General features: G+C 36.8%; 2 protein-coding genes across 2 annotated transcripts; one reads left to right on the top strand and one right to left on the bottom strand.

The window, feature by feature from the left end:
- Positions 1 to 4,507: 4,507 nt before the first annotated feature.
- tmem254 (transmembrane protein 254) lies at positions 4,508 to 8,488 on the top strand. Its single transcript, XM_058057781.2, has 4 exons — positions 4,508 to 4,653; positions 6,195 to 6,298; positions 7,895 to 7,954; positions 8,083 to 8,488. The coding sequence occupies exons 1-4, from the start codon at positions 4,567 to 4,569 to the stop codon at positions 8,198 to 8,200; spliced, it is 369 nt and encodes a 122-aa protein (XP_057913764.2). The 5' UTR covers positions 4,508 to 4,566; the 3' UTR covers positions 8,201 to 8,488.
- Positions 8,489 to 9,012: 524 nt separating this feature from the next.
- LOC131107580 (L-threonine ammonia-lyase) lies at positions 9,013 to 21,642 on the bottom strand. Its single transcript, XM_058057757.2, has 11 exons — positions 21,359 to 21,642; positions 16,985 to 17,315; positions 16,792 to 16,908; positions 15,529 to 15,770; positions 13,903 to 14,068; positions 13,311 to 13,410; positions 13,104 to 13,179; positions 12,235 to 12,360; positions 10,134 to 10,301; positions 9,984 to 10,041; positions 9,013 to 9,190 (listed from the first exon to the last, which is right to left on the bottom strand). Exons 1-11 carry the CDS (start codon positions 21,472 to 21,474, stop codon positions 9,092 to 9,094), a joined length of 1,599 nt encoding a protein of 532 aa, XP_057913740.2. The 5' UTR covers positions 21,475 to 21,642; the 3' UTR covers positions 9,013 to 9,091.
- Between the last annotated feature and the right edge of the window lie 1,228 nt (positions 21,643 to 22,870).

The raw sequence follows: 22,870 nt of genomic DNA, 5'->3' as shown, positions 1-22,870 counted from the left end.
TTGAGTGTCCCTTGCTTGTGTCAGGATACCTTATATATTGATCACCGAGGCCTCGGTGAAGCAGCAACACAATGTCGGGGTGGGGGTTATTCTTGAAGGATCCGCTGGTCAGCAGAAGAAGTGTGACCTAAACTTCGGCCAGTTATCACCTCATCTTTATCAAAGCGCTGCCAGGGGCAATCGCCATAATAGCGCATATAGCACATATAGCACATGGCACGTCATTTGAGGGATTGACGGCCTCGTCGATACCACTTAACAAAAGCCATGTTGAGTACTCATGATGCTGTTGTTTTGGTTGCTTTGTGTGGGAAAAAAAAGCTTAGAAAGTGATCAAGCAAATTTAGAGAAAAGAATGGAAATTACAAGTAAAAAGGAATTCTAAATATAATTACAATTTTAAGTCCTATGACTAAGAAGTATCATATAAAATATACTATACGTTAATGTATAATAACACCTAAAATACAGTATATTATAATAATAAAAAATACAACATAGAAATAAATACGAACGTCTACAAATAGTAGTGGCAGCTGTATTTTTAATTAAATTAAATTAAATTAAATTAAATTAAATTAAATTAAATTAAATTAAATTAAATTAAATTAAATTAAATTAAATTAAATTTTATTTTATTTTATTTTATTTTATTTTATTTTATTTTATTTTATTTTATTTTATTTTATTTTATTTTATTTTATTTTATTTTATTTTATTTTATTTTATTTTATTTTATTTTATTTTATTTTATTTTATTTATTTTTATTTATTTTATTTTTATTTATTTTTGTAATGTACTGCCAAATTCAATGAAAGTTGACTGTTTGCAATAATTACAATACTTTGCAAACCATAAATTATGGGTCACCATTCATGCACAATAAGTTATATCACAATAATAATAATTCAAGAAATATGAAAATCAATGTGGTTATGATGATGATTATTATAAATTGTGTTTATAATATAATATACTGTATGGCTTCGGCCATATGTCACACATATTGCAGTAATTGCATGCTAGTTTTGCACACATTTTGTTATATAGCAATAGCAATATAGAGCATACTGTATTTATATTTTTAGGGGTGCAACAACACATGATGCTTATTGATTTCCCACATGGTGCAGATTTCGAGTGATTGACAGGAAGTGTACATCCAGTGTTGCAATGCACCCCCACCAAAAGGCAAGTATGGCTAGTGATAGTGCCAAGGACACATTAACATTATTAGAGCCTTCTATATATGAATAACACCCCTATATTCACCTTTACACTCATATTACCCAACGTAGTCGACATAATGAGAAAAAATAAGACCTGAATTTGATTCATACGTCAATGTAAATGTGCTTCGGTGGTAGCGGAGCCGAGTGAAGGGCGGACAGGAAGTGGCATTGGGGGTTCAGAGTGGAGTTTTAGCTTGACCGTGGTTACAACCAGTAATCAGTAGCTTCGTGTTAGGCATTATTGTACCTGTTTTGAGATCAATCAAACCTGCAATAAAAGCAATGTTGTTTTAGCAATCGAGTCTGGTGCTTGTGTGTCTCACTAGTGACCAGTCTTTGAATGCGTCTTCTGAATGACTTATATTTGTATTTTAGTTCTTTTAGCCATTTTAATGCTTGAAAATACTTAATTTAAGTATGTAAAATTTGCTGAAATATGTATGTTTTGGCTAATAAAACAACATAATTCATTAATTAATATATATTAGAATATTAGAATGATCTTGTGCCGCTACACTGCTGCACTGTATGCATCCAAGCTGCCGCGACAGATCCTCTGACAGTCATGTGATTATTCTTAAGTACATACTGTATTAGTAGATTTGCGAAATGTTGAACATTAATCAACAACAACAATAAAAGCACGCTACAATCAGCAGCACGCTACTCTTTTCTTTTCACATGCAAACCGGCTGCCTTGCTATCACAAGAGGAAAGACAAAGGTGGGTCATTATTCAGTGATGAATTGGATGGTTGGCTGGTTGGATGGTTGGTTGGTGGCGCCGTGGCCCCATTACACTGCAAGCTTGTCAGGTGCTTTGACATGTCCAGGCCTCCGCCAGCTTGTATGCAGATGCTGTGACCTTTGACCACCTTGTCTCGACAAACCTGCCCAAATGTGACAAATTTTGCATTTGACATTTATTGCTGCGCTCTGTCACAGTTTATGTCAAATATCATAAAATATGTAAAATATGGCCTATGAGTCGTCAAAAGATAAACAAATGGTATATACTTTTGGTCTAATTAAAGCCTAACAATATCTAAATGATGTAAAATAGCGTTCAAAGACACTGTGGTGATATGGAATGGTCACTAGATGGCGGTAATGTTACTGTTTGGGGAGACACACAAGCACCAGAGGTGATTGCCGGAAACAGGCATGATTTTGCAACAAGCTAAAACTCACTTCCTGGCGCCACCGGAACACATTTACAGCAGCACACACAAGTACGAGTCTTATTTTCTGTCATTATGTTGGGTAAGGGTGACTATAGGGGTGTTATATAATGCCTAGAGGGCTCTAATAATACTTGAAATGAATTTTGAAGGTTGTGAACAGGCTTTTTTTTAATGCTTTAACTATGAAAATATTCCATTTATAAATAAGGAATCCTGCTTATTCACTGATCACAGTCAGGTCTTGAACCAACTAATTACATTTTCAAACCTGACTAATATTTTCTATGTACATTCACTGTTATTATGTCCATATGTTGGGTAATAGTAATGTAAGGGTGACTATAGGGGTGTTATATAATGCCTAGAGGGCTCTAATAATGCTTGAAATGAATTTTGAAGGTTGTGAACAGGCTTTTTTTTAATGCTTTAACTATGAAAATATTCCATTTATAAATAAGGAATCCTGCTTATTCACTGATCACAGTCAGGTCTTGAACCAACTAATTACTTTTTCAAACCTGACTAATATTTTCTATGTACATTCACTGTTATTATGTCCATATGTTGGGTAATAGTAGTGAAAGGGAGACTATAGGGGTGTTATATAATGCCTAGAGGGCTCTAATAATGCTTGAAATGAATTTAGAAGGTTGTGAACAGGCTTTTTTTTAATGTATTTAAGGAATCATGTTTATTCACTGATTACAGTCAGGTCTGGAACCAACTCAATACTTTTCAAACCTTGATTAATATTTTCTATGTACATTCACAGCATGATGCTGAATGAAGGGAAAATGAAGAGGGGTGGTGGAGTGGAAGACAAAGAAAAGGCACACATTGCTAAAGGGCAAAGTGCAGGGCCAAACGGGTACAGTGGTGGTATTAGAAAACAGTGCAGCGTGAAGGTCACTTAACAAACTAAAGACCCTTTCATCTTTATCTCAGCAACTATCACAATCAGTGTCTCAATGTGGAGACGGCTCCTCAAAGTCCCGACAACTCTCCCCACTCTTTATCCAAATCCTGTCAGACGTCATACACAATATTTTGCCCATTGCAGTATCGAAAAAATATTTTTATTCAATACTGTTAAATATTTATGAGTATTTTATTAAATATTTAAGAGCATTTTATTGATTTTTTTTTGCTGAAATTATGCATTTTCAAGAATAAATTTCTTGTGCTATTTCATGTCTAGAGGGCTCTAATAATGTTATAAAAAATATATTTAAAAAGTTGTAAACAGATTTTCTGTGCTCTAACTCCAAAAATATTCAATTTATTAATAAGGGATCCTATTTTATGGAAATTTACATATCACATTTCGTTCTGGAACCAATTAACAAAATTTGGGATTACTGCACACTGACTTTTGTATCAATTTTACTTCATTTTTATATGCTAAAACATATGCAAGCTAACTAGTATTATGTGGTGTAATTGCATGCAATATCAGATAAACTAAGGTTGCCGACTTAATTCCTCATCCCAACGGCACACTGTGCATCAATCAAGGCCAACATAGAATAAACAGTGGGATAATCAATAACACAGAAAGTAATATCGTAGTAAAATGGATAAAAATAATTATTTCTCTAATTCTAACTCTTTAACAATGAATGATGCATTTACTAACACTATTATAATGCGCTGTATTTGTTTTAAAATTAAAAAAGTCGAGATTTGTGCTGGTACACATCATCACTTGTAAACATTTATATTTCATAATTACAATTTAATTAAATATGTGTTTTTTCATCAAGAAGACGGAGCATTTTGTTTTTTTGTTGTTGTAATTTTCCAATATTGATGACGTTGGTATCCAACTCTGTCATACAGGCTTTTATTAAGGTACCATAAAAGGTTAATACAGCACATCAACCACAAGAGAGCGCTGTTTCCACTAGTACGTACATACATAAACAATACATCTCGTCATCTGCATTAAAAAATATCATATGTGTCACTCCATAAACAATAGATAAACAAAATTCAGCTTGGAATGCCGGTTTTCGTCTGTATGATAAATAAATACAAATATAAGCGTCAGGACCTTGCTGATACCCGTCCAGGCCCCCCTGTAGCGCTGTCGGCACTGCTGTTGTTACACGGACACATTTGACAGTCGGACCAGCGAACAACAAGCAGCGATGGCTAAAAGTGATGGAAGTGATTATTTTAAAAGAACCAGCCTTTTTTGGATCGTCTCCATACTGTTTGGTCTGGGGTATTTCACTGTAAGTAAAATTAAATGCTAAATGCTAAATTCACTGTAGTCGAAAACTGTTTCCGTTTAGCTTATTATGTTGCGTTAAAAGTCCCCCGGATCACATACAACTTCTGAAAAGAAATGTAATTTTGCATTTTGGCTGCATCTCGTATGTGGGTATATCAATTTTCTGTTAGATATTTTAGCTTCCGAGGCCATTGTCATTATTTGTTGATGGCTAACTTTTTATCTAATCGGATTCTTTGTGCCATGCTAAAAGAAAACAGATGACAGTGTTGCGTAAAGCCCAAAGTGCAAGTGAACATATCTTCCCATCTCGGCTAGTCATAGCCAATATGCTAAATTCAATTGAAAATACTATTTTGATGTTGTGCATACGTCTTTAAAAACAATACTAACCTTTATTTCTTTTGTGTTTACCACAAAAGTGACAACATTCCGCGTCTGTTGAGCATTGTTTGTTTGTCCCTGTTGCTTTGCCACGTATGCGGATGCAGATGTTAACGTTAATTACAGTCGTCTCACATGAATTTAAACGACTAGCCGAATAAAGCTCATTTAATGTAGACGACAGATGAATTGAATGAGTTCTGGACGAAGGGGCCCAACCTACAATGGCCTTTTGTACGTACTTTGAATGCAACACTATGAACTCTGACATGCCACAGGTGAACAACAGACACAGCATTACATGCACTATCGCATCTAATGCACACAAACTATGTTTTCACTATTAATATGCTTGATTTTTTTTAATTATTATTTTACCTTTTGAAATATTGATTATTGTAAATAGCTTTGTCGTTGCTCATTTTCACATGACTAAAGCCGCCAACCAGTAAGAAGCCAACTGGTACAGAGATCATTTCCCTCCGGAAGCGCATCAAATTCCTCAAACAAGGCTTCCCTTTGCACTGCGGTCCATGCCGAGGTTGCAGAGTCGGTCGATAGAACGCCATCACATGCTCTGTGGGTTTTACAGAAACTTTTTTAAAAAAGATCCCAACTTCCCATGGGGAAACTATTCATACAAGATTGAGTTGAAAATATGATTGTGTTTTAATTTGATTTTAAATACCAAAATGTCATATTAGGATTAAAATATAAATATAATTTGACAATCCTTACCAAGGACAGGGATTGCATATACGTGCACATACATATATTAATTATTTATATAATATATAAAATTATGCTCATGAAATGTTTTTGTTATGAATTTTTTTTATTTATTAACTTTATTCTAATATTTCCACTCTATTCTTGTCAAATTACTGCTATTCTTCCATGTTTTTTTTTATTGTTTTCTTTTTAATTATATTTTAAAAATGTGTTAAAGGCCAATAAAAAAAATCTCCCACGGGCCCCAAATTACCCCGGGGGCACACTTTGGACACCCCTACGTTCCACTAATAAGGATTATTAGAATTTAAAAAATATGTATATAATATATATGCAATCTATGTAATCCAATATGTGAGGTGTACACATACCGTGTACTTTTTTTCATTGCCCCTGACCAATACTGATTTTGTTTCTTTTCTTCAGTGCATTGTGTTTGCTCCGGAAAAAATCCCATACCATCACCTCGGCCCGTTTGGGACCTTCTGCAAATACCTTGTGAACAACCATGCTAGCATTATGTACAAAGGGTAAGCGCTAATCTCAAGCTTTTGTTTGCATGTCTTGTGTAAATATTTACCCACAGTGAGTAAGAGATTTTTCTGAATGAAGTGATCGTAGCCTAATTTAAACGTGCCACGTTAAATCACTAAATATATTTTAGTATTTTTATTTGAATACCAGGAGCACTGGCTGCATTGCTCTTCATTTCCACATCAAACGTCTTGAAATAAAACAGTTTCATCAGTGCTGTTTCCATAAATCACATGATAGCCCAATCTAACCCTCACGTGACGTACTAAACAGTGTGTGGAAGCAAGTTGTCATGTGATTACTGAATGGGCGGCATTTCACACCGTACCTCATGAATGGATCATGTAAATCAGGGCTGTCCATGCAGAAACATAGAAGGATGTTGGGGGTCATTTGATGCCATTGTATGTACATATTCAGCATATGTATGAATATCAATACAGCTCATTAGGGGCCTATGGTACGATCAAAAATTTTATTTATATTTATATTTATATAAATATTTATATTTAAATATTTATATTTATATAATTTTATTTTAAATTTTATTTTATTTATTTTATTCATGAAAGCTAGAAAAAACAATAATAATTTTACAAGAATAAAGTCAAAATATTCTGTACTAAAGCTGTCATAGTAGGAGAAACACACATAACTTGGAATAAAAAATAGGTTGAGGAAAATGTAATATTTCAAGAATGATGTTAAAATATTACAGCAAGAAATTTCATAAAAGAAAAGTTTAAATATATGATTTTTTTTTCAAAAGCAACAGCAAAACAGCAGAAATGTTATGATGATCAAGTCCAAATTTATATTAAATTATTTTATTGTGACCAAATTTATTATTACCAAATTATTATATTAATTTATATTTATATTATATTAATTATATTTATGCATTTATTAGGCAATTTATATTAAGTGGTATTCTAAAGACAAAACCTTATAATATTATATGGAAAAGCTATGACATTTTTGTAGCTTAGAGTAGAAATATTAAACGAAAAATACTTCATTAAAAAAATTATGTAATATTATGAGAAACAAAAAAACATACAATAAAGTAATTTTTAAAAATTACTTGGGAATAAAGTCAAACCATTACGAGAAGAAAAGTACAAAAATAAATTTGTAATATTTTGAGGAATTTTAGGTTATTTTAGGTTATTTTAGTAGCATAGAACTTTTAAAGGAAAAAATGTGTTTTTATTGAAACATGCAATAGCATGAGAAACAAGAAACACAATAAAATTGTAATTTCAGAAAAATTAGGTTTGGAAGACATAAAATTGCAAGAATAAAGTCTATAATGAGAATAGAGCCATCATTACAAGAAGAAATTGTTGTAAAATATACAAGGAAAAGTCGTAATTTCTATGAGAATAAACTAGAAAATAATGAATAATGAATAGCATTTCAGCTACAGTATATCGTAAAGCTGAAATGCATTTTTTTTCTTGGAAAAAAAATATTATGTGACTCTTTTTGGAAAAAGTTAGGACATCCCATAATTATAAAAAAACAAACAGACTCCTTAACTGCCCCGGACATCCCTAATTGAAAGCCCTTTTTGTGTTGTTTTCCCACAGGTGGTGGGCTACAGTGGCTATCCATGTTATTGAAGCCCTGGTCGCCTTAAAACTCTGCAGGTAAGGATGCAGTTGACGCTGATGTCCACTAGATGGTGCTATTGCCCACCTTTTTAAAATGGCCTAAACGTGAGTGAACTAACTGCTGACTCTAATGAGTTGTTTGGGTTTGACACCCATCCTTGCAGCAATAAAGGCATCAACATGTCTACCAGCTGCTGCTGGTTCTTGCAGACCTTTGTATTCGGCTTCGCTTCTCTCGGTCTACTGATCAAATATAACCCGGAGCGCCCCAAACTGCACTGAAGACGACGTCAAGAGCAACCGATAACAATGCGTTTAAAATAGTGCTTTTACTTTATTAATGAAGCGTTGATGCTGTGATGACTTGGAGTTTAGACTTTATCTTTACATCGTTAGATCGACTATCCTATACTGTATGATTAAATAATTAGTCATCTTTACATCAGGGAGATAAATATTGTGCTGAAAATGTTCTTCGTGTTTTCATACTTTCATAATATTTACATGCTATTTGGATGGAAGGGTCATAACACTTAAAAATAAAACTTACAGCAAGTAACGCTGAGTGTTTTTCATTCTTAATGTATTACTCTGAAACATTTTAGTACAAGGACAATGATGGATTATATATATATGTGATATATATATATATATCCCATATATATACATATGTATACATACATATATGCACTTACATACATATATACATATATCCATATATATATACATACATACATATATATAGATATATATATAGATACAAACATATATATACTTATATCCATATATATATACATATATATATATACATATATACACATACATTTATATATATATATACACATATATATATATACACAGGCAGGGCATACCAAAAACCATCTCCCTATGGTTATTCGTGTAATCCAGCCGGCATGTACACGCATGTAGTGTATGTACTGTATATGTGTGTACAGTGTGTACATCAATGCTTCTGTAGCATCAGCACTACATGACCTTTATCTACCCTCACTGGTCCACCGTGGTAGCAAACAATAATAGCAGCATAAACAATGGATACATTATGAAGAATAGTTTCTCTACAATCGTGTTGCTTTTCTCCATCCGTCGAGCGAATGTGACTTCAGTCTATGGAAAATATACAATATGTTAGATTCCTTGGCGGCCATGACATCATCGCTCCAGCCAACATAGAGATGGGTAGCGTTCGCTCAGCGTCTTCCTCAGTTGGGTGCTTTGGGTCTTGTCTCTGGTTTCCACCACACACTCCACCTGACACACACACACACACACACACACACACACACACACACACACACACACATACACACATTTAGTTACAAGCTTCAAGTCACTCAATAATGTGTCTGTCATCACTTATGTCTACTATATTGGGGTAATACAGGTGCAAAGATGACTATAGGGGTGCTATTTCATGTTTAGAGGGCTCTAATAATGTAAAAAAAAAAAAAATGTATTTAGAAAGTCGAAAACGGGTTTTCTCTAACTTCAAAAATATTCCATTTATTAATAAGGGATCCTATTTCTTGGAAATTGACATATCACATTTGCACACTGACTTTCGTATCCATTTTTTCTTATTTGTAAATTGAATATTTTCATAGTTAAAGTATATAAAACCTTTACTTCCCTCCTTCTAAACACAGTTTTTAACATTATTAGAGCCCTCTAGACATGAAATAACACCCCTATAGTCACCTTTACACTCATATTATCCAATAAAGTTGACATAATCATCCAGAAATGAACACTCAGCAGCAGTCTGGTTGGTTAATATGCATATTATCACATTATCACATTATATTTCAATGCAGAGTTCCAAAAATATATATTTATTATAGACATAAATAAGACTTACGTGTGTGTGTTCTTGTAAATGTGTTAGGGTAGCTTTTTACTCACAATGACGTTATATATTATATATAAAATAATGTATTATTAATATAATATATTATTAATATATCATATGTAATATATATATATATAATATATTCCAGTCAAGAAGCACCACTAATCAGTTTGAGGTGAAAAAGCAGTCGATCACCTTCGCATTGAAGAGGTTTGACTTGTCACTATGCCTCCGATGACTGACGTCCAACAACCTGGGAATGGCGATGGCAGAATGAGAGCCGCGTAGAAATGATACAAAACGTCCTACAATTATTGTCCGCATCGCCCGCGTCTGCCGCCTCACCTGACGTCCTCTCTGGACAAGACGTCCAGCAGCTTGGCCATGTCTCCCGGCCATTCTCCCAGCTGCACTGAGAACTTGCTGACGCGGTCATCCAGCACCAGAGCTCGGTCCACGCACTGCCTCACCAGATCCAGCTCCATGTTAGCGCTGCTCACCACCACCGCGACTCTACCAGAAACAGTAGAAACACAGTAGAAACATTTTAGCTGATGACATTCTATTCATGTGTTGTGTATAAAGTCAAGAAAAGCACAATGGAACTGAAGGAACTCGGGGTCACCCAACAAAAACATCCCGTCTCGTACATTTTAGAGGATTTTGACTTATCTTAATAGAAATAGAATATAGAAAATACCGTAAGAAAGACTAGTCTCTTGTCTTTCATCAGAAAAAAAGTAGTAATTCTCAGTAGAACATAGGTAAGTTTCAGCAACATACCAGTACCAAAAGGAGAAAAACAGCTTTTTGTGAAAAAATACATTGCAAGCATAACTTTCACTTTGACACATATACATATTTAGCCAGAATAACTATGCCATAGCATAGCATAGCATAGCATAGCATAGCATAGCATAGCATAGCATAGCATAGCATAGCATAGCATAGCATAACATAACATAACATAACATAACATAACATAACATAACATAACATAACATAACATAACATTCATTCATTCATTTTCTACCGCTTTTTCCTCACGAGGGTCGCGGGGGTTGCTGGAGCCTATCCCAGCTGTCTTCGGGCGAGAGGCGGGGTACACCCTGGACTGGTCGCCAGCCAATCACAGGGCAACAACATAACATAACATAATATAACATAACAGCATAGCATAGCATAGCATAGCATAGCATAGCATAGCATAGCATAGCATAGCATAGCATAGCATAGCATAACATAACATAACATAACATAACATAACATAACATAACATAACATAACATAACAACACAGCACAGAATAGCATAGCATAGCATAGCATAGCATAGCATAGCATAGCATAGCATAGCATAGCATAGCATAGCATAGCATAGCATAACATAACAGTATAACATAGCATAGCACAGCACAGCACAGAATAGCATAGCATAGCATAGCATAGCATAGCATAGCATAGCATAGCATAACATAACATAACATAGCATAGCATAGCATAGCATAGCATAGCATAGCATAGCATAGCATAACATAACATAACATAACAGTATAGCACAGCATAACAGCATAGCATAACATAGCATAGAATAGCATAGAATAGCATAGCATAGCATAGCATAGCATAGCATAGCATAGCATAGCATAGCATAGCATAGCATAGCATAGCATAGCATAGCATAGCATAGCATAGCATAGCATAACATAACATAACATAACATAACATAACATAAATAACACAGAAAAATGGTTGTTTTAGACCTAAACAACTATTTATTTACAAATATAACACTATGAACTATTTCCAATTTTCACATTTTCAACTAAACTGTGTGTGTGTGTACACGTGTGTGCACAGGTACATGCGTTAAAATGTCCCTTGCACGTGCTACACTCCTGCTTTTCCACTTCCTACTTCCTGTGGAGCACTTTAATGGTAATGGTAATGGTAATGGTAATGGTAATGGTAATGGTAATGGTAATGGTAATGGTAATGGTAATGGTAATGGTAATGGTTTTATTTCATTTGAACATGCATCAGATTACAATTGAGTGCATCCCATAATCAGTTCCCAGTTCCACATGTCCAAAAGGAGTAGGAAGAAGCAAAGCTTATTAAATCCTACCCCTCCATCTGGTACTTTTACAATTAGTAACTGTTACATTTGTTCACTTCCTGCTTTCCTAAAATAGTTTAATTTTTTTTATTTAAAATTATTATTATTTTTTTTCATTAAATGTAAATATTTTTTAATAAAATTTTTGTTGTGTTGTGTTGTTTATAATTGATCCCGCATCGTGACAGGAAGTATCTCCTCCAGCCCAACTATTGTGTGTCACCTGCATACAATGTTGCAAAACCATGATTGTGTTTGTATGCAAATGAGCCTTACACACACGCTGCTATAAATATATATCATAGATATATATAGATATTTTTACCAACCTTTTGCCTCTCAGTTCTGGCAGCTGTCCTGCCAGGATGGCAGCCAATCCCATCGCTCCCTCCGTGTCCACCGTGGAGCGCTCAAACTCCTGAAACCGCAACATCGCCACCAAAGAATCCTCCTCGCTGTGATGAGATAGATGGATAGATGGATGGATGGATGGGTGGGTGGGTGGGTGGATGGATGGATAAAATTAAAATATTATTAGTAATATTAATATTATTAATTAAATATTAATAATATTAATATTAATTAATATTTTATATATTAATAAATAACTACTATTAAATATGAACAATGTAATATTAATAATAATAATGTGGTGAATAGATAAATAGATTATTAATATATTATTAAATAATAATATTATATAATTAAAATATTTTTAATAATATATAATTAAAACATTGATATTATTAATATTGTTAATTAAATATTAATAATATTAATAATAATAATGTGGTGAATAAATAGATGACATAAAATATGAACAACAATGCACAGCGTAAACAGTAAATTGCACAAATAATTTCAATAATTAATAATTGTAATTGTATTCTTGTAATGTAATTGTATTGTATTGCAATAATTGTACTCAAACACACAATAAGACTAATAAGTCTATAATGACTTATTAGTCAATGTTACATCTTCGGTTAGAATTGTAAATATCATTATGAATAGCGTTTTCATTTGAGATTTGAACCGACCTTTTAGGAACCTGATTTTGGTTGAATATGTAATCTAATACACCTTTTTTATTGCAAATGTTGATCCAAAATCAGATATGTATCTCAACATCCAGTAGAGCAGTAGAGTTTAGAGGAAAGTACATACTGTATCATATGATATGTTCGCTGTGGTCTACCTGACAGAGACGACCTTATCTACCAGCTTCTTTGCCAGGTGGAAGGTGTTGATGCCGAGCGAGCGCTCCATAAGATCTGCCAACACGCAGAATAGCAACGTATGTTGCACCAAAGACGAAAACAAAAAACAGAACCAGTTATTTAAGCTTGCTTTGATAGATCTTAGCTCCGTATCTAATATGACATCCATTCGTTTGACTGTTTACCTCCATACAGTTTGCTATTGGGGTTGCTGTGCAGGTCTTTGATGGGACCATCGATCTTCAGAGATTGCCGCAGCAAAGGGAAACCTTCAGGTTCTATTCCCTGTTGAGGAAAAACCACACACTAATTATCATGTGGTTGATTTGTTAGGACCATGAATGCATACAGCACAAAATATTTGAAAAAAATTGTAGATGTTTTCCACAAAGTCTTTAATTCTTCCATCACAGAAAACACAAGTATGCATGCCTGTAATTTCAAACATTCCCCATGTGATTGAAATGCAAGGTAAAGCCAAAAAACCCCCCAACATTTCCGTCTAATGTAAACAGGCGGAAGGCTGTGAGAGTTTCGGCACATTTATCTTGTTCCGGAAAACCAAGCCGAATGAAAAACATCTTTGGATCCACACCAGAGAAATGTGGGAGGCGAGTAACTTGTCCTTGCAACAGGAAGCAAGGGTTTATGGGAAATGTAACCTCATTTAGTTGGTGCACAATCGAAGCTGCAAATGAGCCAATTGACCACATTTTAACGAGCTTTATACATTCTTACGTTCTAGTTGGCCTCTAAAGCCTCCGACTATCAACTTACTATGACAAGAATGTGTGTGTTGAGATGCTTGATGGCCGCCGCCGTGCCCGCCAGGAGTCCATACTGTCCCGCTGCAGGCACCACCACTGCATCAAGTTTGGGCACTTGCTCGTAAATCTCCATGCCCACCGTGCCCAGTCCTGCCAGGTAGATGGCACTTTCATCTCTGAACAAGACAAAACAAAATTTTAAATTTTAAAATTTTAAATTTTAAATTTGGAATTTTTAATTTTTAATTTTTAATTTTTAATTTTTAATTTTAAATTTTAAATTTTAAATTTTAAATTTTAAATTTTAAATTTTAAATTTTAAATTTTAAATTTTAAATTTTAAATTTTAAATTTAATTTTAAATTTTTAATTTTTAATTTAATGTATTTAATTTTAATTTAATTTAAAACTTGAATTAGATTAAAAAGGCAGGAAGTGAACAAATGGATAAAATTTTAAATTTTAATTTGTAATTTGTAATTTGTAATTTGTAATTTTTAATTTTTAATTTTTAATTTTTAATTTTTAATTTTTAATTTTTAATTTTTAATTTTTAATTTTTAATTTTTAATTTTTAATTTTTAATTTTTAATTTTATTTATTTAATTTTAATTTAATTTAAAACTTGAATTAAATTAAAAAGGCAGGAAGTGAACAAATGGATAAAAATTTAAAATTTAAAATTTAAAATTTAAAATTTAAAATTTAAAATTTAAAATTTAAAATTTAAAATTTAAAATTTAAAATTTAAAATTTAAAATTTAAAATTTAAAATTTAAAATTTAAAATTTAAAAAATAATAATAATAAAAAACGAATTAGATTAAAATGCAGGAAGTGAACAAATAGACAGCAGGTCAAATACTTTCCTCACCCGAATTGCAAACCAGGATTGCACTTTATTTTACTGTGATTGTTAAATAAGGCTTTGGACTTAATTATCTTCTTCACAGCAACCATCAATACACAGTAATACCTCGTTTATGGCCGCTAATGCGTTCTACAGTCGGATTCCTGATTTATAAATATAATACTTTCATAGTCGGAGCATAGAAAACCTGTTTATGACCTTCTAAATGTGTTTTTCTTAACCTTATTAGAGACCTCAAGGCATGAAATAACACCCCTATAGTATAGCAACCATTACACTCATAATAAAGTAGACATTTGTATATGTTTATATATACATAGGTATTTTTATTTGTATTGATTTTGGTTGCTTTGTTGTGCTTTGGATGTTTTTCATGTTCGAAATAAAGAAGAAAAAAAACATTACAGCATTACAGAATACATTATGTTAGACTTCATTGGACGGTTAAAGCCATATTTAAAAAAAAAAAAAGCTGATCGCAGCATTCATAGCCTTTCAGATCAGACTCCTTTCATAAATTTTGATATATGGTGAAATGATGATGAAATGTGTTTCTACTGGTGTTGTAAATATTGCAGCGTAAAGCACACAATCAATTCCTGCAAACACAGCAATTGCTAATGAAGACATCAAGAAACCCCAGTGAAAAAATAACTGTTGAAAAACCACATGATAAACCATATAAGGCTTAATTGGTACCCAATAAACTTACATAATACTCCAAGCTACCACATGTACAGTAAAGTCAAGTAAAACGTGAACTCACTCTTCTAGGTAAAGGTATCCATTGTCTTTGGCCAAATGGCGCGCGTGGTTCTGAGAATCGTGACCGGTGCTGCCGTAGGAGATGACCATGGCCCCGTAATCTCTGTAGATCCGCAGACGAGGTGAGGAACAACATGACGGCATGATGGCAAACACGGGGATCTTCAGCTCCACAGCATGGTGGGCCACGGCCATAGAGAAGTTACAGTCGGTGGCAACAATCACACCCTTTCTCTGCTGCTCCTGGAAATACATCAAGTCACCCAAGGATGACGCTTTAGCAACTCTTTGAAAAGTTTTTCGGGTCTGGAAAAGTATGGAAAGTTGAAAAAATATGGAAAAACACATGTTTCCAAGACTGTCCTTCTTCTTCTTTGTCTTTCGGTTTTCCCTTCTGGGGTCGCCACGGCAAATCAATCTCCTCCATCCTCCTCACGACATCCATAAACCTCCTCTTTGGTCTTCCTCTACGCCCCCTACCTGCTCCAAACGCAGCATCCTTCTACCAATGTATTCACTATCTCTCCTCTGGACATGTCCCAACCATCTCAGTTTGGCCTAAAGGACTTTATCTCCTGTAATGTCCCTCTGATGTACTCCTTCCTGATCCTATCCATCCTGGTCACTCCCAATGTTTGTATACATTTCCTTTCATTTTAGCTGTGATAGAAGAGTTTCAGCTAAAATGAAAGGAAAGGTATACAAAACTGTCTGATGTACTCCTTCCTGATCTTATCCATCCTGGTCACTCCCAATGAGAACCTCAGCATCCTCATCTCTACTACCTGTGGCGAGACCAGCCATGTTGTTTGGTCTAGAGACGGTGCCACCGAGGAAAAGACAGGAAGCAAAACTGGAGGTAGCAGAGAAGAGGATGCTGAGGTTCTCATTGGGAGTGACCAGGATGGATAGGATCAGGGAGGAGTACATCAGACAGTTTTGTATATCTTTCCTTTCATTTTAGCTGTTTTAGCGTGAAGAGTTTCAGCTAAAATGAAAACCAGGAGTGACCAGGATGGATAGGATCAGGAAGGAGTACATCAGAAGAGTTTCAGCTAAAATGAAATGAACTCCTGGTTCATTTCATTTTAGCTGAAACTCTTCTAGCTAAAACAGCTAAAATGAAAGGAAAGGTATACAAAACTGTGTACGCCTTCCTGATCCTATCCATCCTGGTCACTCTTGGTTTAGCTGTTTTAGCTAAACAGCTAAACCAAGAATGAATGGATGGATGGATGGATGAATGGATGGATGGATGTCTTACTTGTGTTAGGGACGAGAGCAGGTACAACGCTCCTCTTTCCTTCACCGAGCCTGTGTAGTGCAGGTGCTCCTTCTTCAGGTAGATCTCCATACCGTACTGTTTGGACAGCCGGGAGTACTGAGAAACACAAAGAAGATGATCCAGATGTTCCAAACCTGCCCCGCTATATTCCTGCCACGTGTTGTGGGTTTACCGTGCAAGGTGTCTTCTGTATCCCTGATTGGATCGTGAAAGCAGCGGCGCTGATGTCCTCAAAGCGCAGGTACTGAGCAGGCGGTCTGGGGACAATCCTGAACTCACTGACTCTTCTGGTTTTGGGTGGGTCCTTTAGCGTGACGAAGGGTGCTTCTGCCGCCACTTTGGTGTCGCGGACCTTCACGTCTCCATTGACGAGTTCCTCCTCACCAAAGTCCTTCAGCCTCTCTGGTTCAATAAGGGTCGGTCTGCGGCCCACGGCCCCATTACTGACCAGACCTACTTTGTAAGGGTTACCTGGTTCTGCTGGACCCAGACGCAGCTCCTCTCTAGGTGAGATAAGACATTACATGGTAGAATCTATCATCCTCATAGCATCAAATGACCTTATATCAAATGTTATTTGTATTCGCCTTCAGTCAAGCACCCTAATCAATCAGTCAAGCACTCTTCCCAATGTAACCGAATCTCCTAACTGACTCCAGACATTGACTCTTCCCAATGTAACCGAATCTCCTAACTGACTCCAGGCATTGACTCTTCCCAATGTAACCGAATCTCCTAACTGAATCCAGACATTGACTCTTCCCAATGTAACCAAATCTCCTAACTGACTCCAGGCATTGACTCTTCCCAATGTAACCGAATCTTCTAACTGAATCCAGACATTGACTCTTCCCAATGTAACCGAATCTTCTAACTGACTCCAGACATTGACTCTTCCCAATGGAACCAAATCTTCTAACTGACTCCAGACATTGACTCTTCCCAATGAAACCAAATCTTCTGACTCCAGACATTGACTCTTCCCAATGTAACCAAATCTCCTAACTGACTCTAGACATTGACTCTTCCCAATGGAACCAAATCTTCTAACTGACTCCAGACATTGACTTTTCCCAATGTAACCGAATCTCCTAACTGACTCCAGACATTGACTCTTCCCAATGTAACCGAATCTTCTAATTGACTCCAGACATTGACTCTTCCCAATGGAACCAAATCTTCTAACTGACTCCAGACATTGACTCTTCCCAATGGAACCAAATCTTCTAACTGACTCCAGACATTGACTCTTCCCAATGGAACCGAATCTTCTAACTGACTCCAGACATTGACTCTTCCCAATGGAACCAAATCTTTTAACTGACACCAGACATTGACTCTTCCCAATGGAACCAAATCTTTTAACTGACTCCAGACATTGACTCTTCCCAATGGAACCAAATCTTCTAACTGACTCCGGACATTGACTCTTCCCAATGGAACCGAATCTTCTAACTGACTCCAGACATTGACTCTTCCCAATGTAACCGAATCTCTTAACTGACTCCAGACATTGACTCTTCCCAAAGTAACTGAATCTTCTAACTGACCCCAGACATTGACTCTTCCCAATGGAACCAAATCTTCCAACAGAAATTGCTGATGTCACGCATATACAGTAGTATCATCAGTGCCAGTTTTAGGGGAAAAAAAGTTACTCTGAACTCATCTAATTTGAAACCAATATGGCCTCATTCTTGGCATAAAATCGTTCTTCTGTCTAAGATGAATTGATTCACCTTTCACGCCAAGCCGGTTTCCACTCTGACGGATTACATATTTTCTCTCCCACATACGGTGAAAGTGGCAATTAAGGGGCCAAAGCCGCAGAGTTTGATTGATTGCAGTTCGATAAATTGAGTTCAAATATAATCGAAGGCTCCTTTAAACGGTCCAGCTTTAAAGAAAAGCTTTTGTAGCAAACCTTAGACATGCGGCTGCTTTTGCCACTGCTTCGTTAGTCACACAGAATAAACATAATAATTGGCTTACATTCTTTGGGGATTAACCCCGTCACCTAGACACTAAAGAAGATCACATTTGGTTAACAGTAAGGTTTGAATCTTTGAGTAAGGGTGTGTCTTGGCTTTCCAGGTCGCTTTGGTGACATTACATTTAGAATCCAGCAGGCGGAACGGGCTTCGGAAACTGGCAGGCTGTAGGCTATTCAGAGCTGCTGTTATTTGAACCACAACACTCCGACCTTTCACTTTGTCATCCGGCTCCGTTATCGCCCTCTGCCCTACTTATGGGAGAATAGCACTCCATTATTCCACAGCATCCTCGTAAACAACACTGTGTGGTTAGAAGTAACATATTCTTATATAGTAAGCCAATAGTGGTAGCATAAGTAAAGCTAAAATAATCCCGAGTTTATCGCGGTTAATTGGTTCCAGAATTTGAATTTTCACAATATAGGATTCCTTATTCATGAACAAAATATTTTTATTGTTAGGTTATCGAAAATGACCTTCTAAATATAATTGGTAGCATTCTTACTATTATTGTATTATTATGTACTTCCCCACCTAGGAAGTACATAGTAAGACTAAATAAATAGCATTTCAGACATAAATAAGATTCATGTGTTTTGCTATAATGTGTTCTGATGCTGGGGGAGCTGAATGGGAGGTGGACAGGAAGTGATGTGGAGGCTTCAGAGTTGAGTTTGGGATAATTCAAACCTGCCATAAAAGTTCCCAGCTATTAAGTCTGGCTTTTGTGGGTCACAGAAACATGATTGACACCTCATGACCAGTGTAGAATACGACATATCATCACGTCTTTGATTGCGTCTCCTGATTGCCCGATATTCGTAGTTTAGTTCATTTAGCCATTTTTAAGCTTGAAATTATTAATTTAGGCAAATAATACGCACAGATTTGTGGTCGAGGGATTATTGTCAGAAATTGCAAAAAACAATCTTCTAACTGACTCCAGACATTGACTCTTCCCAATGTAACCAAATCTTCTAACTGACTCCAGATATTGACTCTTCCCGATGTAACCGAATCTTCTAACTGACTCCAGACATTGACTCTTCCCAATGTAACCGAATCTTCCAACTGACTCCAGACATTGACTCTTCCCGATGTAACCGAATCTTCTAACTGACTCCAGATATTGACTCTTCCCAACGTAACCGAATCTTCTAACTGAGTCCAGACATTGACTCTTCCCAACGTAACCGAATCTTCTAACTGACTCCAGACATTGACTCTTCCCGATGTAACCGAATCTTCTAACTGACTCCAGACATTGACTCTTCCCGATGTAACCGAATCTTCTAACTGACTCCAGACATTGACTCTTCCCAATGTAACCGAATCTTCTAACTGACTCCAGACATTGACTCTTCCCAACGTAACCGAATCTTCTGACTCCAGACATTGACTCTTCCCAACGTAACCGAATCTTCTAACTGACTCCAGACATTGACTCTTCCCAATGTAACCGAATCTTCCAACTGACTCCAGACATTGACTCTTCCCGACGTAACCGAATCTTCCAACTGACTCCAGACATTGACTCTTCCCGACGTAACCGAATCTTCTAACTGACTCCAGACATTGACTCTTCCCAACGTAACCGAATCTTCTAACTGACTCCAGACATTGACTCTTCCCAATGTAACCGAATCTTCCAACTGACTCCAGACATTGACTCTTCCCAACGTAACCAAATCTTCTAACTGACTCCAGACATTGACTCTTCCCAACGTAACCGAATCTTCTAACTGAATCCAGACATTGACTCTTCCCAATGGAACCAAATCTTCTAACTGACTCCAGACATTGACTCTTCCCAATGGAACCAAATCTTCTGCTGATGTCATCCACATACAGTAGTATCATCTGGGCATGCCTGAAACCCTGGGGACAGGTACTACAAATTGTACCAGGCAATATCTTATTAGTGTCAATAGTGAGTAAAACCGAGAAGTATACCAGACGTCATATACAGTATTCCCCTTTCTATAATTATACCAAAAAACAGAAACATATTCAAATGTCAAATATGTATTGTTAACATGATGCATTACCTGGTGACTAGAAGGAGAATAAAGTAGAGGGCAGCACGAAGGAGAATGTCTACCAAGGAATGGAGGGAAGGAAGTAATTCGTTCCTACATGAAGTGGGGACTGAGGATGATGGGAGTTTTGGGGTGGACGTTGCTGTTCGTGACTTGAATGGATGGAGAGGAGTTTTCGGGGTGTACATCTGAGGGGAAAGAAACTTTTCAGAAGGAAGTTTGGACGTTCTTGGTGTGAAAACCACAGGAGCCAAATCAGGATTTGGAAGAGAAGATGATCCTGTTTTGCCATGAGGGGGGTTTCTTCGAGGGGGTTGTAAAAGCGGAGGAGAAACAGGAAGAGGGACCGAAGACGCCAATGAGCTTGGGAGTCTTCGGTCCTGGGAGTCACTGGGAGTCTTTCCTTTGTTTTGAAGTGAGGATTGGTTTTGGTCCCAAAGATGGGGTATCACTACTGGGTTGGTCTGGGTAGAGGAGAGCTCTGATGGGTCTGGGTCACTACTGGTTTCCCACCTCTGCCAGAAGGGGTCGTTCTCCTCGCTGTTTTTAAGCGCCGGCTTCGGTGAAAACAATCGTTCCAATCGCTCGCTCAGGTAGCTCGAGTAAAATAACTGGGCGGCAAAATTCATCCTGGTGGAATCGGGTTCCTCTTAGAATCCAAACTTCTTAGTATTTGAGTGTGACTCCTCCTCAGATCTTTGTGGTGTCGGATACTCCAAAGTGCTGCTCCCACGGTCTAATGTCCACAGACCAAGTCCAACCCCGACTCTTTCCTAGCTCAGAAGCTATTTAAGAAGGGATTATCCCGGGACACATGCACGGTGACTCTGGAGCGTCTCTCCGGTGGCTTGGCCCCTCCCAGGACTCTATTCCTGGCCCAGACCAGGATTACTTCCCCTTTTTGTGACGTAGAGCAAATCAGACGGTCTAAGGGGATAGATGCAGACTTAGGGTTTATCTAAGGAGCAGTGATCCACAGACTCAACCCAACAGGGGGGACAATTGTGAACTGGCGTGGATCAGAAATGAAGATCTACGTGGAAAGGGAAAGCAGAAGGTGAACCATCTGTAATACTTATACGTTTACTTCCCAAGCCTATAACGAAGGTAAAAGCTGCTCAGGATCATCTGTACACCGTGATTTATTCGGATCCACGCTTTGAAACGTCGGCGCTGGCGTCTGTACAACACTGAAACAGGATGTTGCTTAAGAACCGTTAAGCTTCCAAGTCTCAGCAAAGGTATCGACAACACGAGCCGATGTGCACAACCAGGGTGGGGCAACACACTCGGGTGGAGAAATTAACAAAAGTTGATTGGATTCTTCCAACTGTAACAATGCTAAGTTGCGATCGTAGGAAAGAACCAATTTTTTTCTTATGGAAATATTCGATTGCAGGAATATTCTGCCATTCTTTTATTCAGGACTTCCTTTCTGTACTAGTCTTGAAAGGAACAAGGACTGAAATGCTAGCCAATGACAGTCCAGGAAGGCTTGGTCTTAAAGGGGAACTGAATCAAAAAATTCAGTTCATCGATATCGGTATTGGTATCGGTACCCTGTTGTAAACTAAAATAGTGAATCTAAAGATGGAATCAACAATATTCATTCATTCATTTTCTACCGTTTATCCCCATGAGGGTCGCGGTTGTGCTGGAGCCTATCCCAGCTGTCTTCGGGGAATTGGTCGCCAGCCAATCCCAGGGCACATTTAGACAAACAACCATTCACACTCACAATCATACCTATGGACAATTTGGAGTCGCCAATTAACCTAGCATGTTTTTGGAATCTGAGAAAACCGGAGTGCCCGGAGAAAACCGGGTGGACCGGTAACTCAGGTCTCCTAGCTGTGTGGCCTGCGCGATAACCACTCAACCGCCGTGCAACCATGTAGGAAAACATTCATTCATTCATTTTCTACCGCTTATCCTCACGAGGGTCGTGGGGGGGGGGGTGCTGGAGCCTATCCCAGCTGTCTTCGGACGAGAGGCGATGTACACCCTGAACTGGTGGCCAGCCAA

The sequence above is a fragment of the Doryrhamphus excisus genome, linkage group LG10 (assembly GCF_037039965.1).
Source record: "Doryrhamphus excisus strain RoL-2023G ecotype Guam linkage group LG10, RoL_Dexc_Guam_v1.1, whole genome shotgun sequence".
In the NCBI taxonomy this organism is placed as follows: domain Eukaryota; kingdom Metazoa; phylum Chordata; class Actinopteri; order Syngnathiformes; family Syngnathidae; genus Doryrhamphus; species Doryrhamphus excisus.
The sequence above is the reverse complement of the archived record's forward strand: the minus strand, read 5'-3'. Positions and strand labels throughout refer to the sequence as shown.

What these genes read in the sequence shown, in the direction of transcription:
- tmem254 (XM_058057781.2), top strand. Translation starts at nt 4,567, where the DNA reads ATGGCTAAAAGTGATGGAAGTGATTATTTTAAAAGAACCAGCCTTTTT. An exon ending in TTGGTCTGGGGTATTTCACT is followed by an intron (nt 4,654 to 6,194) that starts GTAAGTAAAATT and finishes TCTTTTCTTCAG; the next exon opens with TGCATTGTGTTTGCTCCGGA. An exon ending in GCTAGCATTATGTACAAAGG is followed by an intron (nt 6,299 to 7,894) that starts GTAAGCGCTAAT and finishes GTTTTCCCACAG; the next exon opens with GTGGTGGGCTACAGTGGCTA.
- LOC131107580 (XM_058057757.2), bottom strand. Translation starts at nt 21,474, where the DNA reads ATGAATTTTGCCGCCCAGTTATTTTACTCGAGCTACCTGAGCGAGCGA. An exon ending in TACAGAAGACACCTTGCACG is followed by an intron (nt 16,909 to 16,984) that starts GTAAACCCACAA and finishes TGTGTTTCTCAG; the next exon opens with TACTCCCGGCTGTCCAAACA. An exon ending in CAAACCTCTTCAATGCGAAG is followed by an intron (nt 9,191 to 9,983) that starts GTGATCGACTGC and finishes TGTGTGTGTCAG; the next exon opens with GTGGAGTGTGTGGTGGAAAC.